At 37.8% G+C, this 15,112-nt stretch overlaps 2 protein-coding genes across 3 annotated transcripts in view; one reads left to right on the top strand and one right to left on the bottom strand.

Moving 5' to 3' along the window:
• The window catches only part of LOC149936287 (uncharacterized), a 46,490-nt gene extending 43,960 nt beyond the window's left edge, over positions 1-2,530 (bottom strand). For both annotated transcript variants that reach the window (XM_090181404.1, XM_090181402.1), the window contains exon 1: positions 2,273-2,530. The gene's annotated coding sequence lies outside the window, so the exon portion shown is untranslated. The remainder of the gene's footprint in view (positions 1-2,272) is intronic.
• A 179-nt stretch (positions 2,531-2,709) lies between these two features.
• Positions 2,710-10,285, top strand: l(3)neo43 (cytochrome c oxidase assembly protein COX16 homolog l(3)neo43). Its single transcript, XM_090153882.1, has 4 exons — positions 2,710-2,866; positions 7,524-7,598; positions 7,706-7,783; positions 10,053-10,285. Exons 1-4 carry the CDS (start codon positions 2,795-2,797, stop codon positions 10,182-10,184), a joined length of 357 nt encoding a protein of 118 aa, XP_090010008.1. The 5' UTR covers positions 2,710-2,794; the 3' UTR covers positions 10,185-10,285.
• Positions 10,286-15,112: the final 4,827 nt, after the last annotated feature.

Raw genomic sequence — 15,112 nt, 5'->3', positions numbered from 1 at the left:
CACGAAGACGTAAACAGGTACCGCTGAGTTGGGATTTTTGTATGGAGAAATCCAGCGTGGTCTTGGTTAGTGTTATAGCCGAGCTCGTAGGAAGTTTTCAAATTTCATTAATCTTTATTGAGTTTTTGTTTAGTGAACAACAAATATTTAACGAAAAATTCATTTGAATCGAATTTTGTAAAATCGAAGCCAATTTCTTAGAGCCTTGGTTTCACTGGAGCATTTTGATAAACCTTAGTACTACACCAGTTTTTTTGCCTTTTCCCACTTATCTAATTCACCAACAAGAGATATTTTCGTATTGAATTAAACTCGTTCATTAACTTCATTATAATTAAATAAATATTAAAATACTAGAACCAAAACCACGTCCACGAAGGCCCGAATATCTTAGTTCGCGTATGAATACCTCTCACTAGTCTCTCTCGGGTCGCTCCTCACTATTTTCAAAACATCTCCGTCAGAGCCAAATTCCTCAAGCGGGGAAAAAAGGAAATAAAGCAGGGTCCGGATTTTTTTGGAGATACTACGTCACTAGACGATTTCAAAACCCCACTTTCCAGCCCCTTTAAGTTGTGTGTCTTTCACGCCAGAGGCGCTTGCTTATCGTTTAGGGTAAGATGTCAATTCCACGCCAATATAACTATCAGCTTAAGTCTATAATATTGTTCCATAAGTTTGTCACTTTGGGCATATGTAACATAATTACTCATAAGTATGCCTCTGTATAACATTTCCATTGAAAAAATTCAATGAGACCTTGTTTCACGCGGAACATACATTAAGCGGACCCAAAAATGCAAAAATGCTTATAATCCTCGCGCTATTGAAAAGGTCACCATGGAAATGAAATTACGTGATCGCGAGGCGCGAGCTAAACTTGACATGGGTAAAGCCAGAAGAGCGCGAGGAATTCTCACTAACTTCCTTTTCCCATCGTGTAAAGTTGATGACGCGTATTTTGTCACGGAATTGTAAGTGACGTAATTTACGTCATATCCCGTGAACAAGGTTTCATTAACGAAAATGCTTTTATGGCATGTTACATATGCTTTGGGGAATATTTTCCCAAGAAGATAATCTCCCCCTACCGAGGCGCTGTCAAATGTTACGCGTTAGAAAGCGGACGCAAAACGGCGACGAAGCCCATAATGCAGTCTATCTTGTGAATAGCTCTCAGTAAAACTTTTGCATGTGAAGAATAAGAATTGTCACACTTATGTAACAATATTATACACTTATGCTATCAGTAATTATACGGACAGCTAACTGAACCCAATTCTTGAAAAGTGGCTGGTAGTATCGCCAAAATAATTATAACCGATAAATAAAATGGCGCTATATATTTATCGTCTGCTCTCCCAATTTTTAAAATATTCATTAATAGCCGTAATTGCTAAAATATATTAAAAATATCAAAGGCAAAAATACCTTTCATTGAATCTCCTAACTAACACACTTATGGCATCTAATTATATACTTATGGTGTAACGGTTTTGAGAATCGTGGGAAGCATACCGGACTGGCCATAGCGGCTGGTCGGCGATCGCCGAGGGCCCCCGGCTCAAGAGGGCCCCAAATTGCTTGTAATAAATTTTAATAATAAATTGATTTTTATTCCATACCCCCCACACCCCCGGTAAGGGGGCCCCACTTCAGTCTCTAGTCGAGGGCCGCCAAAAGAGCCAGTCCGGGCCTGTTAAAAATTAATGGGAAAAAGAAACGTTTAATTTATTGAGCGCAAGTTAATTCTTCCATTTAAAGGCTTAAAGCTACCGTATCCTTCCATCTTTATCGCGCTATTGTGGAATTTAGGGTCATTTTTGTTTGGTATAAAGTACGCTTCACCGCATCGCTTCTGCGTGTGTGTATAGCGGTGTAAATATAACGTAGCCGGGATCCTAAGGGTACAATCAATTTGAAAGTTAGCCCGAAGTAGGATAGGGGTACACTTTGTCTCCGAACGAACTGTCAAGTGACAGTCCGAGCGAAATAACAAACTAACCGCCTTTGCTTTTTATTATTTCGATCGGTAAAATGTAGCCCCGGCGGTCTTGATTCGCTTCATTTCATTACGCTTTGTTTAATGGACTATTTCTTTCGTAAATAAATGTAAATTGCTTAATTTGCATCGTTATATTTGGATTAAAAATAAAGAAAAATAAACGTGCAAAAGTTAAATTTTTCGCGTGTCCGAATAAGGTTTATTTATTCGACTGATCGAATCATGCATTATGCAATATCGAATTCAATTTGAATATGCAAAACTCACTCTAGTTCGTTGGTTAAGGCGACAGGCTATAGACCCACGTTTAGAGAGCGACTTAAGAATAATCTAGGGTGTGGATTCTGCGGCTTCTTTTTGAAGGTCGCGGCGGAAACGTCAATAATTCCGCCAATTATCGAGTCCATTTCATATCGCGATCGAGCGTTTTTGTCAATCGCGACTGTCGCGCCGTTTTCTTTGATCTGTGCAATTAACGCTTATGATAAAATGTTAGCGGCCTCCTTGACAGCGTCGATACCTCCTACTGCGTGACTGGTACGGAGCTACAATCGCTTTTTTATCGCGCATTTCCGCCCAATACGTCACCGATTTTAAAATTGAGCGTCTCCATCCCGCTCGCCCCATCTAGTGCTCAGTGACGTGATGGATTGCGAAATCACCGCTAGATGCCGTTATTGTCTCAGCTTTGGTCGATTTTTCGTTCTTCTGCTAGTCGATGATATCGTTTTGGCCATGGAGTGGTCGCAAATTTTAGCCGTTACGTGATTAAATATAAATTGTTTAATTATGGATAAGTTTATGGTCTCTGTTAAGCAGGCTACAAAATCCAGATTTTTCCGGTACTTTCTACCTTTTATCGTAAGTTTATTCAATATTTTTAAACACATTTAAAAAAGGAAAGTTTTTAGAAACATTACAAGGCTTACGGACAGCTACGGCTAGAACACTATCGCCATCTACCAAATTAAAATAGGCGGGTGTTTTGAAACCTGGAAATAGGGATAATACAGTTCTAAAGTGTTCACGTCACAGCTGCAAATACTTTAGCTTCAGTCATTTCATTTTCGCACTACATACATTTTTATCGCAGGGGGTTTATGTATATCACCTTCCTAAACCCTTGGATATCAAAGCTGTGTCGTAGACAAGGAAGGGGTTTCAGTGTAAAAACAGAATTCAATTAACTAAAATAGGAACGTTTCAACTCCCCTAAAAAGTAAAACACACTAAAAAACTCACTCTACGCATGTGCAAACGTATTACTAGCTCCAAGTAGAGGATTTTGGAATCTGGGGTACCTCCAGTGGAGAAGATATTTTCCTTATAGAGTAATATCGGCGTGACGTATGTCGACGTCACCCATGCTTTTTCCTATAGATAAAAAACTGCCCTCAAAATGGCGGCCATAGCCCAAAGCTACAGAGCGATACTACTCTATTATAAGAAACAGTCTAGCAAGAAAAATTCTTATAGAGACTTGGCACTCCGTAGCTTTAGCCATGGCCGCCATTGTGGTCATATTTTTCTCCCCACGATAAAAACTATTGGGAAAAACTGTGACGTAGCACTGCCAAGTCCCTATTATAAGATTTCGAGAGTTTTGCGTCTAGTTGAAAAAATCTCGAAGTCCTAAACAAAATGGCGGCTGTGTCAGAGCATGGATGTAGAAAGTAATTCATTAAGCCTTGTCATCAAATATTATTTCATAAATAGTACGCCGAAATCTTGATTTAATATTATAAAAGCCTCGAAGAACATTAAAGATATATTTACCATTCAAAATTCGATGAAATTCTTCGGGTGGAATTTTAAATTTATAAATTATTCCCGTATCATCGTCTTAGAGGTCTATGCTAAATAATTCACCGCCATCTTGAAGTCTTATTTAAAACTACCTCTAAAGCGATCTTACTAATCTTGTAAGATCTGTGACGTCACTCGCTCTTACTTCCGGTTTTAAAAACCGTCAAGTTCGCGAGATCACAAGAAATCTTATCAACTTGACGTACCCCAGATTAATAGAATTGGGCAAGCAGACGATATTTTAACATTGTCTTACGGCAACATAGAAATATCATAGGTAACTAGAATGCTGGCGTCTATGGCCGCGTCTAGGACCTTTTAGCCAATAAGAAACGATAGAATGGTTCCGCTTCGATTAGTCATTTTCCAAACAGTGAATTCGAGAAATTCCCGTAGGGTTTTGCTGGGACTTTTCCATTTTGGGGTTTCAAACTTTTTGAGTTATTTAATTAATTGTAATCGAAATATTAAGTTTATTATACTATTGCTTTTTTAATGTAATAATTATAAGTAAAATTGAAGTTATTTGAACAGGGTTGCCACGGTACCTGGAAAACCTGGAATTCCTGGAAAAGTCAGGGAATTTGTATACGGGTCTAAAAACAAGGGAATTTTAAAAATTAGTCTAAAAACAAGGGAAATATCAGGGAATTTTTAAAATTAGTCTAAAAATCAGGGAAAGTCAGGAAATTTTAAAAATTAGGCTAATATTCAGGGAAAGTCGGGAAATTTTAAAAATTAGGCTAATATTCAGGGAAAGTCGGGAAATTTTAAAAATTAGGCTAATATTCAGGGAAAGTCGTTAAATTTTAAAAATTAGTCTAAAAATCAGGGAAAAGTCTGTGAATTTTGAAAGTTAGTCTTAAAATCAGGGAAAAGTCAGGCAATTTTAAAAATTAGTCTTTAAATCAGGGAAAAGTCAGGGAATTTAAGTTAGGTTGCCAATAGGAAACCTTTACTAAAATGTAGGGTAAAAAATTCTAAATTTTCCCACAAAATAAGTCAGGGAAAATCGGCGGAGATGGTCAGGAAAAATCAGGGAATTTGAATGTGAAAAAACTGTGGCAACCCTGTTTGAAAGAAGTTAGCCATGTTTCATTTGATCATAGAGGAATAGCTATTCCTCCATGATTTGATGGAAATGCTTGGTTTTGCGCTTTGGTTAAGTTCATAGATCAATTCTTGTTTGTTGCGTACTTTACTTTATCGCCATATTTATATTTTCCACCTTTCGAAGCTCGGACTTTCTATAAAATAAGCTACGCTCGCTGAAATTGTTTTAATGTAGCTCATTCGTCACGAAATACGTAGAAGTTCAGTTTATTCTAAAAACAGAGTGACTCGTCGAATTTATTCTTATGTCCAGGGCTTTTCGTAGTTAAACGTCATCGATACGTCACCCGTGACGCAGCAGCAACATCAAAACAAGAAGACCAATGTAACTTTATAGAAAGCGAACAAAAATTTAAAAAAAATGGAAATTGTTATTTGCGGAACCACTATTTGAGTCCTGATTGGTTGAAACTTGTCGATCGTCTGCAACGGCCCTTAAAATATTTTTCAGTTATACGCAATCTTTCTACCTTATTTGCGACCGAAAACTATCGCAACGCCCCCTTTAATTCGCCATTGAAACCTAGATAGGTAGCGGCTAAAGCGGACGCTATTAGTTTTTCCTCATCGTTATTCGTAAATTTGACTGTATAAATAATTATACTCGCATTTTAATATAATTTTTGCATCGTTTGCTTATATTTTGGTAAGTTGGTTTTCAAAAAAACGTTCTTATGACTTTTTAATCGGTAGCAAATGCTTGATCATAGGCGCTACCTCGGAGAGAGCTGTGACGCCACCTAGACTCGTTTCAGTCGCGAATAAAATTTCTACGTTCTTCAATGACTGTAAAACAGGGTTGCCGTAAATTGTTTGGTGTTAAATAAATAAATTAGACCAAAAAATGCATGGAATCCCTGTTAAAATTTCGTCTACTTCCCCAATAGGCGAAACTATAAAGTCTAGGGGGGCTGAAAAGATGGTAGTCACGTGACTTTGTGGAGAACTGAAGCGCCATCTACCCTAAGAAATACGAACCATTATTCATTTTATTTTGCTAACGGCGGTTTAAATTTCGATTAATAAAATCTAAATTATCTAAATATTTATTATTATTTAAAACATCTTAATAAAAAGTTTAAAAATAATTAGCTGCCTGCAGTATCTGGAAGGAATATTTTTTTAATTTCCGTCGCACGGCCAACTATGAACAGGAGTTACCGAATCGAAGTTGGCTGTGATATGGTAGTCACGTTATTTTGTTTTTCCATTTTAACGAGTTGTTTATGACCAAATTTACTTTATAGTTTCGCCTATTCTATCGAGGGGTTGATCACTACGTATAATCGGTGTACAAGCCTGTAGCTTTGACAGTGCTCACTGAAAAGAGTACGCGTAATTTGCACTAACAAAGGCTGTACAGAAGTCGCTCGAATTCTATTCATCAGCTTCCAAAATCCGCCACTTGGAGGAAACAGGAATAACGTCCATAAGCGAGAAGTTATATTAGAGCAAAGATTAGATAAACCTCGTACCCTACATTCGAAATAACAGCCTCACGCGTTGTAAATAGCATTTACCCACTTCCTGCCGGAACTCAGAAAAAAGTTAGCTCCTTAGTTACCATGGTAACCATCTATTCGCGACCGAAACGAGTCTAGGTGGTGTAATGGCGGTTTATTTAAACAATGCAAAGAAATATATTAAAATGCGAGTATTAAATAGTAATAATCAGCTAGGCTAATACCCAAGGCACCACCTTAGTCATCAAGCGACTTTAAAGCCATTAGTTCAGGTGGCCGGGTTACAACGCGTAGGAGGGTGGTGGCAAGCCCTTCATGCCGCGCGAGCCAACAGCTCCCTACACTAACTATTACCGTTAACCTCTACAAGTTTTTATGGAAAGGGGAAACTGAAGAATTCGGGGGAAAATTCCTTAAACCAGTGGGGAGAGAACTTACAAACGCAGAAGGAGTTGTTCCCAGTTTTTACCCAGTGCCACAAGCTAGGATCGAACCCGGATCCTCTTGCTGCGAGAGGTGAAAGTGCTAACCACTCCGCCACCCCACTTGTAAAGTCAAATTTACGAATAACGATGAGGAAAAATTAATTGCTTAGTCGCTACCCATCAAGGTTTCAAAGGCGAAACCAAGGGGGTGCCGGGAGTAGTGGCGTACTCCCGTAATCCCAAGCGTCTGGGAGGCATAGTTTGTGGATGGCCGTGTGAGGAAGACTACCAATCCCCCAACGGGTGGTCGGAATACTTCCGCCACGATTGTCCCCACGTGGCCGTTACACATATCTCGCCCTGATTAAAGGGAATATAACCTCAGGTATATGGTGTGGAACACCAACGTTTGCAACTCTGGCCGCACTTGCCTTTGGCTTTAAAAATGTTTGGCGCCACTGTACAGGGTAATTTGCTTTGCAGGTTATATTCCCTTTAATCAGATGGACGAACGGACTTAATTTGTCCCACACGTTACAATCCCGAATAAAAAATTAATAACAAAGGGGGTCGCGAATAGATAAGACCACGGCCAACTTTTATGACGTGCTCCTGGTGATACCTTTGCGCTTGCGCAGCCGTTCCTACGACTTTTTTTCTGATAGATGGATAAGAATAAGGGTGTAATAAAAATGTCGGATTTTAAACTAGATAACGATTGTTGGAGGATCTTTTGGTTTGAAAGAGTTTGCCAGTATTCGATATGAATTCAGGAAACATAAATTCGTAAGTACTCACAATTATTACCTAAAATTATTGGATGGCTATAGACCAATTTTCCAATCAACTTTGACCTTTTCTTTTACCGAAAATAACCAATTTCCAATGCGCAGTTAACCGCCGCAGATATAAAACAAATCAATGTCGAGATGAAACCCATTGGCTCAGTGACTATTGAAACCGAATACGAAGTAAATTTAACTTTGTCAATAGGCGCTTCGATAAAACCGATTCAGCAATTCGATGGGAAGTTGTCTGGATATGCTAGAAATAAGGGCTTGTTTTCAAAAAATGCATTGACGCAAAAACATCACGTTAGGCCTAACATAATTTTTTTCCGTTTTTTGTTCTTTGGAAAAATGAGATTCCATATTTATGGAAGATCAACGAATTTCATATTCTTGCTACTAGATTTAATATGAACTAGCGAAGATTATCGCTTATAATACGCTGTTCAGACGATCCTAAAACGAGTAAAAGTTCGGTTTATTTTAAACCAAAAAATTATACAGTTAAGCCACGGTCACACTAGACCTTAAAACCCAGTTTAGGTCGGTTTGAATGCCAGTTTTGACCGCCGACGATAATTCTTGGCTCACACGTTTCGAAATCGCTTCACCCCGGTTCGCTTATAGCCAAGGCTTAACGTCATTTCAAATTATGACCAGAATTTTGAAAATACTAAAACATATCCCAAAACAATTAGTTAATCATGTTAACTATACATACCGTAATATTATTTGTCATTATTTACAATTTTATTCCCATTATTTTGGAAAATACGAGCAATTTTACTTCCAACATTGTCGTTTTGAAAGCGATTCTAAGCGAAGCGACTTGGACGAGTTGCTTCCAGAACCAACATGAAGCGATTTCTCACACGGGTTTTGAAAACTAGTTATCTAAAACGAATCGATTTGAGGGGTAAGTGTGAACCTGGCTTTATAGTTACAAACCCCGGTTTCAAATTGAACTTTGGGTTACTAAACCCGGTTTAAAACGGTGTAATACACTTCGTCTGAACAGGTATTTTACGTTCAAATAAATTTTTATTTAACAGACAAATTTTTGGTTTTCTACTACCTTTATGGAAAATTTGGCTTCTAAAAATTAAATGTGGAACCCAGTTGAAATATTTTGAGTTGAACATGGATTGTAGTCGGCTAATCTGGTATGCTCAGTTGCAGGTTAAGAAAGGTAAATACCTAGTACATTTGGCGGAAAGATACTAGCATGAATTTCCGGTAAATCGACGCAGGAATTTTGAATTTCGTCTATTTGCTGTTGAATTCCTATAGGCTCGTAATTCAGTCTGTCTTGTGAATAGCTCTCAGTAAAACATTTGCATTTGAAGAATAAGAAGTGTCACACTTATGTAACAATATTATACACTTATGGTAGCAAGGGCGTATCCAGGATTTTATTTCCGGGGGGGTTTTGACGTGCTGATGACGGAGGTTTCACTGATTTTTATTAGACATCCCCCTCCTCAGTCATCAAACCCCCCCATAAATACGCCCTTGTATGGTTGTACTAAAATTAAATTATTACAACTGATTTGAATTAATTATCGCTTTGAAATATAACGCATTAGACGGTGTTTTCGAAAATTATATAACGCGCGCAGGTATACTTAGAAATTCAACCGTAAGTAGACCAAATTCGAAATTCCCGCCTCCGATTTACTAGAATATCTTGCTAGTATCTTTCCGCCAAATGTACTAGACTTTTTGCCTTTCTTAACCTGCAACTGAGTATACTACCTTTAGAGAAAAATTGGCTTCTAAAAATTAAATGTGAAACCCAGTTGACTTATTTTGAGTTGAGTATCGTAGTCGGATAAGTGAACAGACTAAACTGGTTCTAGAAAGCAGAAACAATGATATTCGTAAGGCGTATTACATTTTTATACAAAGTCTAAAAATAAAATTTCTCATTTTAATTAAAAAGAGGAACATAAGTCCTTACATAAAAATCTATTAGCTATAGAATAATCGAAAATATTTTCCCCAGTGATCTCGTGGTTTTGCAACCAGAAAAATTTCGTTAAGGGGGCAGTAGCTTTTTGTGAGGGGGCACATTTTTTTCGTTTACCTAATTTCTAAAATTAACATTAGTGACGCCGTGGAATGTTTTGGTGTTCAACATAAAATAGAACCTTGCTTTCTGAAGCAGACCATTCTATAACTTGTATTTAATTAGGAAATAGTTAGCTATAAATAACGATCAAAACCTTAGACAAAAGACAAGTGGTCCAAAAGGAAAATTTCAACGAATAGAAATTTAAAAAACTAATAAAGATGAAGGGGCAAAGAATATTCTTTGAGGGGGAATGGATTAAATTAGGGGGCAAATAAAAATTTAATTTGAGGGGGTAACATTTATTTTTGAGGGGTTTTTATCGAAGCGCCTACTTGATAGAAAGCACAGGTATCTAAAGAGGATAATGTATTTGAACAGAAGATGAAGGAGACGGACTTCGATACGTGGGAGAATGTCCGAGGTCCACATGCTTGGGAAGAGGACAACGAGTACAATAAACTCTTAGAGGAGAAATCGAAGGCGAAACAACGAGCTTCTTCCAAACGTTGACCACATTCACGGCCTTTCTTGATTAATTTTTTCCGTTAGTACTCCGCGCGATTATTTTGTATAATAGATATGAATTTTGATTAAAGACCGAGTGCGACAGATCACGTATTTTAATTATTGGCACACGTCGTTGTGGCCTGCCCGCCATGATTGATCATGTTTTGATGGTGTGTCATGTTAATCTTGTAATACACCTACTTTTACAAAATCTCTTTTAGAAGCGTTCCTATTTCTTGTTTTTGCGCTTTATTATGGTAAACGGGAGCGCCAATTTCCACAGCTGGGACTTTCCCCTTTAAACTACTCGGCCTTTTTTTCGCCCGCTATTTTGGAGAAAGCTTTCGTATTGTGACCGTTGTAGCTGTTGTCGTAAAGGGTGCCCTTTCGATTCCGTTATGATCTGACTCGCGCAAAACAAGGTCCCGGTCAAGTTGACCAAAGTCACCACTAAACCCGTGGTTTGATACACTGCTCAAAAATTAGAATTTCAAAAATCTTATGGGTTCCTAAAAGATTCTTTTAAAGGGAATATAACCTCGAGTCGTTTTTTATGCTTTTTTATGTAAACAATTTTGGCGGAAAGTCACTAAACAGCGCCAAAAATATCTAAGGTAATAGGAGGGAGCGGTAAATGGTCGAAGTGTGGTGTTCCACACCTAAAACTTGAGGTTATATTCCCTTTAATATTACCGACTTATTTTAAAATTCAGAAATTCTTTGAATCATAAGGTCCCCATAAGCAAAGGTCTAGGCCAAATTTTTGACGATCACATACCCGTTATTAAGAGGTAGGTATTCAAAATCTGCACCTCCTAGTGGTTATGTTCTCAACTAGGCATTTCCCCAAATGAATTTCGCGCGTTGCATGACGAATGCGCAGAAGGCGTGCGCGAACGTTTTTAAACGCGGGAGAAATCTAAGCCGCGAGCCCTTAGCACCGTAGCCAAGGCTTATTCGCTATTTTATTGCTTTAAAGGTTAAAATTAACACTTATCTTTGCAAAATGATTCATCAGAACCTAAAACTGGCTATTAGAAATAAAAATTGCGTTTCTGAAGGTATTTATTTTTCAAATGTGAGATTTAGACGCGTTTTGTGTGGCATTTATCAACCCGAGCGTGTCTGCTCTACCAAGTAAGATAATATTTTAGATGTTAATTATCTTCTCGCATGGACAACGCCGTTAACATGGGCCCTATGGTAGACCAAGAGGTCGGGGATGGTTAACTTTCATTCAATAGATAAAGCTCTCAAAACGTTTTGATCAAGTAATTTATATTTCTGTATTATCCGATTAATTTTTTTTATAAATTTGTAAAATTAATCGGAAAACGACGTTTTTTTCGATAAAAAGCTCAAATTTTACGAATAATACATGTTTTTTTTAATCATTTTCCGAAATATTAACCGGTAAATTTCTTTGTTTACATTTTTCCCCCGAAAAAAATCAATTTAAACATGGATAATGATTAACCGTCCCCGACCTCTAGGTAGACCTTTGCTTATGGGGACCTTATGATAGCTAGGAGCAACAAACACAAGGAGAACGCAGCTAGCCTTTAAACACGCTAACGAAGGGTTGTGTACGAATTTCATTGGACGAGCGTCACGAGCCTTTACGCTGAACGTTTTACGGGCGGGGGGGAAGGCAATTTCCGAATTTTTCCCTTCCGACGGCAGCAGGCGCTAAAGCGTCTAGCCAATGAAAAATGTACACAAGAAAATCCACGACTTTTGACGGGTTGCGTTCTCCTTGTGTGGGGTGTTGTGTTTGTTGCTCCTAGATGAAAGGCTTATGTTTGAACATATAAAAACCATTAAAACATGAAACAAACTAATTCTAAAATCTGCTTAAAATCGTTGTAAAAATCTAAAAACCCATTGCAAAATCTTAAAATCTGTATGAAAATTTCAAAATCATCAAAATGGCACCCTAAGTCGTAATGACCTTTGTGGATCGTTATTCCGCGGCCAACTTGTTGGCGGGCTCGAGTTAAGGCTGGCGGCCATACGAGATGCGAAGTTAAACGTTTAAAATTGATGATTTTGGAAAACCCGTATAAACTAACCTTTAATTAATGCTTTATTACGTAGTACGTAGCGTAAGCCTTTTTTGAAATAGGTCAGTGTCTGCTTCGCCAGTTTCAAAAAGAAAGGAATCGAGTTGTTCGTCGAATCAGCCCCGCCTGGCCCTGCTTACATTATATACAAAACCCACCTTTCGCTCGCTTCGTATATTTTTAGAACCTCGTAGATTGCTCATATAACATCGACGAGATGACGAAACGTCGGCGATTTTTATCTCCGAACGAAAAAAAAAGAAACTTAAGCACTCTTAAGAAATCGTCGATAATCGCTTGTTGAGCTCAATTAAGAAATCGTCAAGTTGTTATTCCGAAGACGCGATGATAATGTCATAATTAGAAAAGGCATTTCGCCAATTGAACTGTCATTCTCCTTCGAGGAGTTTGCCGTGGGGGGAGTGACCGTTTTCTGCAGAAATCGAAAGGCTGGCGTCTGCTAGCTTTGACCCGAGGACACGCGGTGCCAAGTTATTCAGTTTTTAAAAGATAAAAAGTCTCCCCAAGACACTCTCTCTTTCTGGCTGACTTTCTTCCAATAAGTGGGTCAAATTGATACCTTTTAATCTTGTAGTTCGATATCGGTCCTACTTAATTGGAGCGATGCGAAGTTTACGTGCGCGTACGAAAAAGAACGCGTAATTTTGAGGTACGAAGTTGTTATATAGATTATTTCTATAAATTATGCTCGCTTATTTTTCATTAAAATTAGGTTGGCTCTTTTTTATTATTATAATACAAAATCGTATCTGGCATTTTGAAGAGGGTTTCGGGTGAACCGTTGACCCCTAAATAGCCCGCCAAATATCAGGAAAAATTGTTGAAATCCCTGATCTCTACAATTATTACAGTCATATGTACAACATTTGTTAATGCTAAATCTGTAATCAGCGGTGAAACTTCTCCTTTTAGGGAATTTCATATCTGATATAGGTCTACATTACGCCCGACTTTGAACAAAATCGGCAATAAATACCTCGGTTACTCTCCTTGTGAGTAGAGCATTTGGTAATCCTAAATCTGTAATCAGTTACGAAATTATTTCACTACGGTCAAAGCTACAGGCCTGTACACCGATTACCTGCTTACGAAACTGAGTGCAACATTTGTAAATGCTAAATCGGTAATTAGTTACGTAATCACTTTAGTATAATTAAAGCTACAGTCCTGTACACCGATTACTCGAGGTGTCTCGCGCAATACCATCGACTACCAAAAATAAAAACCATTAATTTAAAATAAACGTTCAATATAAATAAGGATAAAATAACACCTTCCCCGTTCGTAACCCTGAAATTTGTTAATTAATTTTGAATTGTTATCCACTAAAAAATGGGTGCAGTTAGTTTGAAACAAATTAGGCGCAGGCGGATCGATGACGGAGAGAGCTCCTTGGATCACGTTATTTCCAAATCGGCGTGTGGGTTGAGGCTACGCCGTATAAAATTTAAAAGCATTTTTTTCTTTAAATTTCTAGCCCCGATTTCCGAGTAGGTATCTAATTAAGTTTATAGCCTATACGATACGTGAATCACATTCAATATGTATTTAATTTAACCCGTTTCTCGACTCGGTGATTAAATTTTCGCCAAGTGCTAATTCACCAATTTCGATATTTGATAATATCGTTATATGAAAATTTCTTCGGGATAAAAAATGTTGGGAGGGAAATATACCTTTGAACGTGTTAGTTCTTTCTACAAAATTTATCGTTTTTTTCTCTCGAATTTTAGCAACTTTAAAAGTGTCGCTTAAACCGGTGTTATCAGCCTGTTCTCGCGCCTGGAAGATTCTTGGTACATTGGCGATTAAAAATAGATAAATCTTGAAGTTCTTTTTAAGGTATGGCCTACGATTCCGGTGTTTATTTCGCTGTTAAAGACTTTTTATTATTTCACCCGCAACGTTTTTTTATATTCGTATTTTATGACAGTAATCCTCGTAAGTTTAATCTTTGGGTAGATTTCTGCCGGTGTGGAAAGTTGCTTTTCATCGAGAGTTAAAATCGGTCGAAATTTAAAAGCTCCGGGCTTTATCCGAATCATTTTAGTGGTGTCTTTTTCGTCGAAATTTTTTTCTTTAGCCTAGATTTCGTTAAAGTATATATCATTATCATTACAAACGTTTTATTATAAAGTGTATCGGGACTGTATTGGACGCTGGCGGGGTTATGTAGTATTGTCTAGCTTCGGAATGCCTCTAGGGATTTTTTTCTGGTATCACTGATGTGTAATAAGTGAGGCCCGCGGGTCGCGTGTTAGGCGCGGATGGGAGGCGTCTGCGTACATAGAAGAGAAAGCCGATAATTCTCTTGATATCCATAATATTACGCAAATAATGAAAAAAATATATCCTTAATTATTAGAAAGAGCCTCGATGCTTTGACACAATAAAGTTGGCTGAGTTTCCACGCCCTGAGATAATATTGTAAGACACCTTCCACCTTTAATAAGACGCTAAATCGCTTTCCAATATTTGCGCTCTCTATAACAAATAGTTCCAAACATATCATTAAAAATTGGGAAAATTAGAAAAGGGCGGTGCATTATTCAGTCGCGCTAATTAATTTTGTACCATTCGTTTTCTTAAGTATATGTTAAATTTATGTAAATTAGTAAAATGTTAAGAATAAATATATCTTAGGTAGTTTGATTCCTAGTAATGTTTTAGCAGTTGATATACATTCTAACACTCGCGGGTCAACGCACCAGATCCGCAGAGTACCCACAATTCTTTAGCCTGGTCCCTAAAGCGATGGGCTAGCCACTTCTTTAAATTCTGCACACCGATTACAACGAGTACAGCCTTTGATAGTGCTAAATCTTTAATCTTGTACACCGATTACTG

The sequence above is a fragment of the Leiobunum rupestre genome, chromosome 7 (genome assembly GCF_980474605.1).
Source record: "Leiobunum rupestre chromosome 7, qqLeiRupe1.1.hap1, whole genome shotgun sequence".
Classification (NCBI taxonomy): domain Eukaryota; kingdom Metazoa; phylum Arthropoda; class Arachnida; order Opiliones; family Sclerosomatidae; genus Leiobunum; species Leiobunum rupestre.
This window is presented reverse-complemented; position numbering and strand designations above follow the sequence as displayed.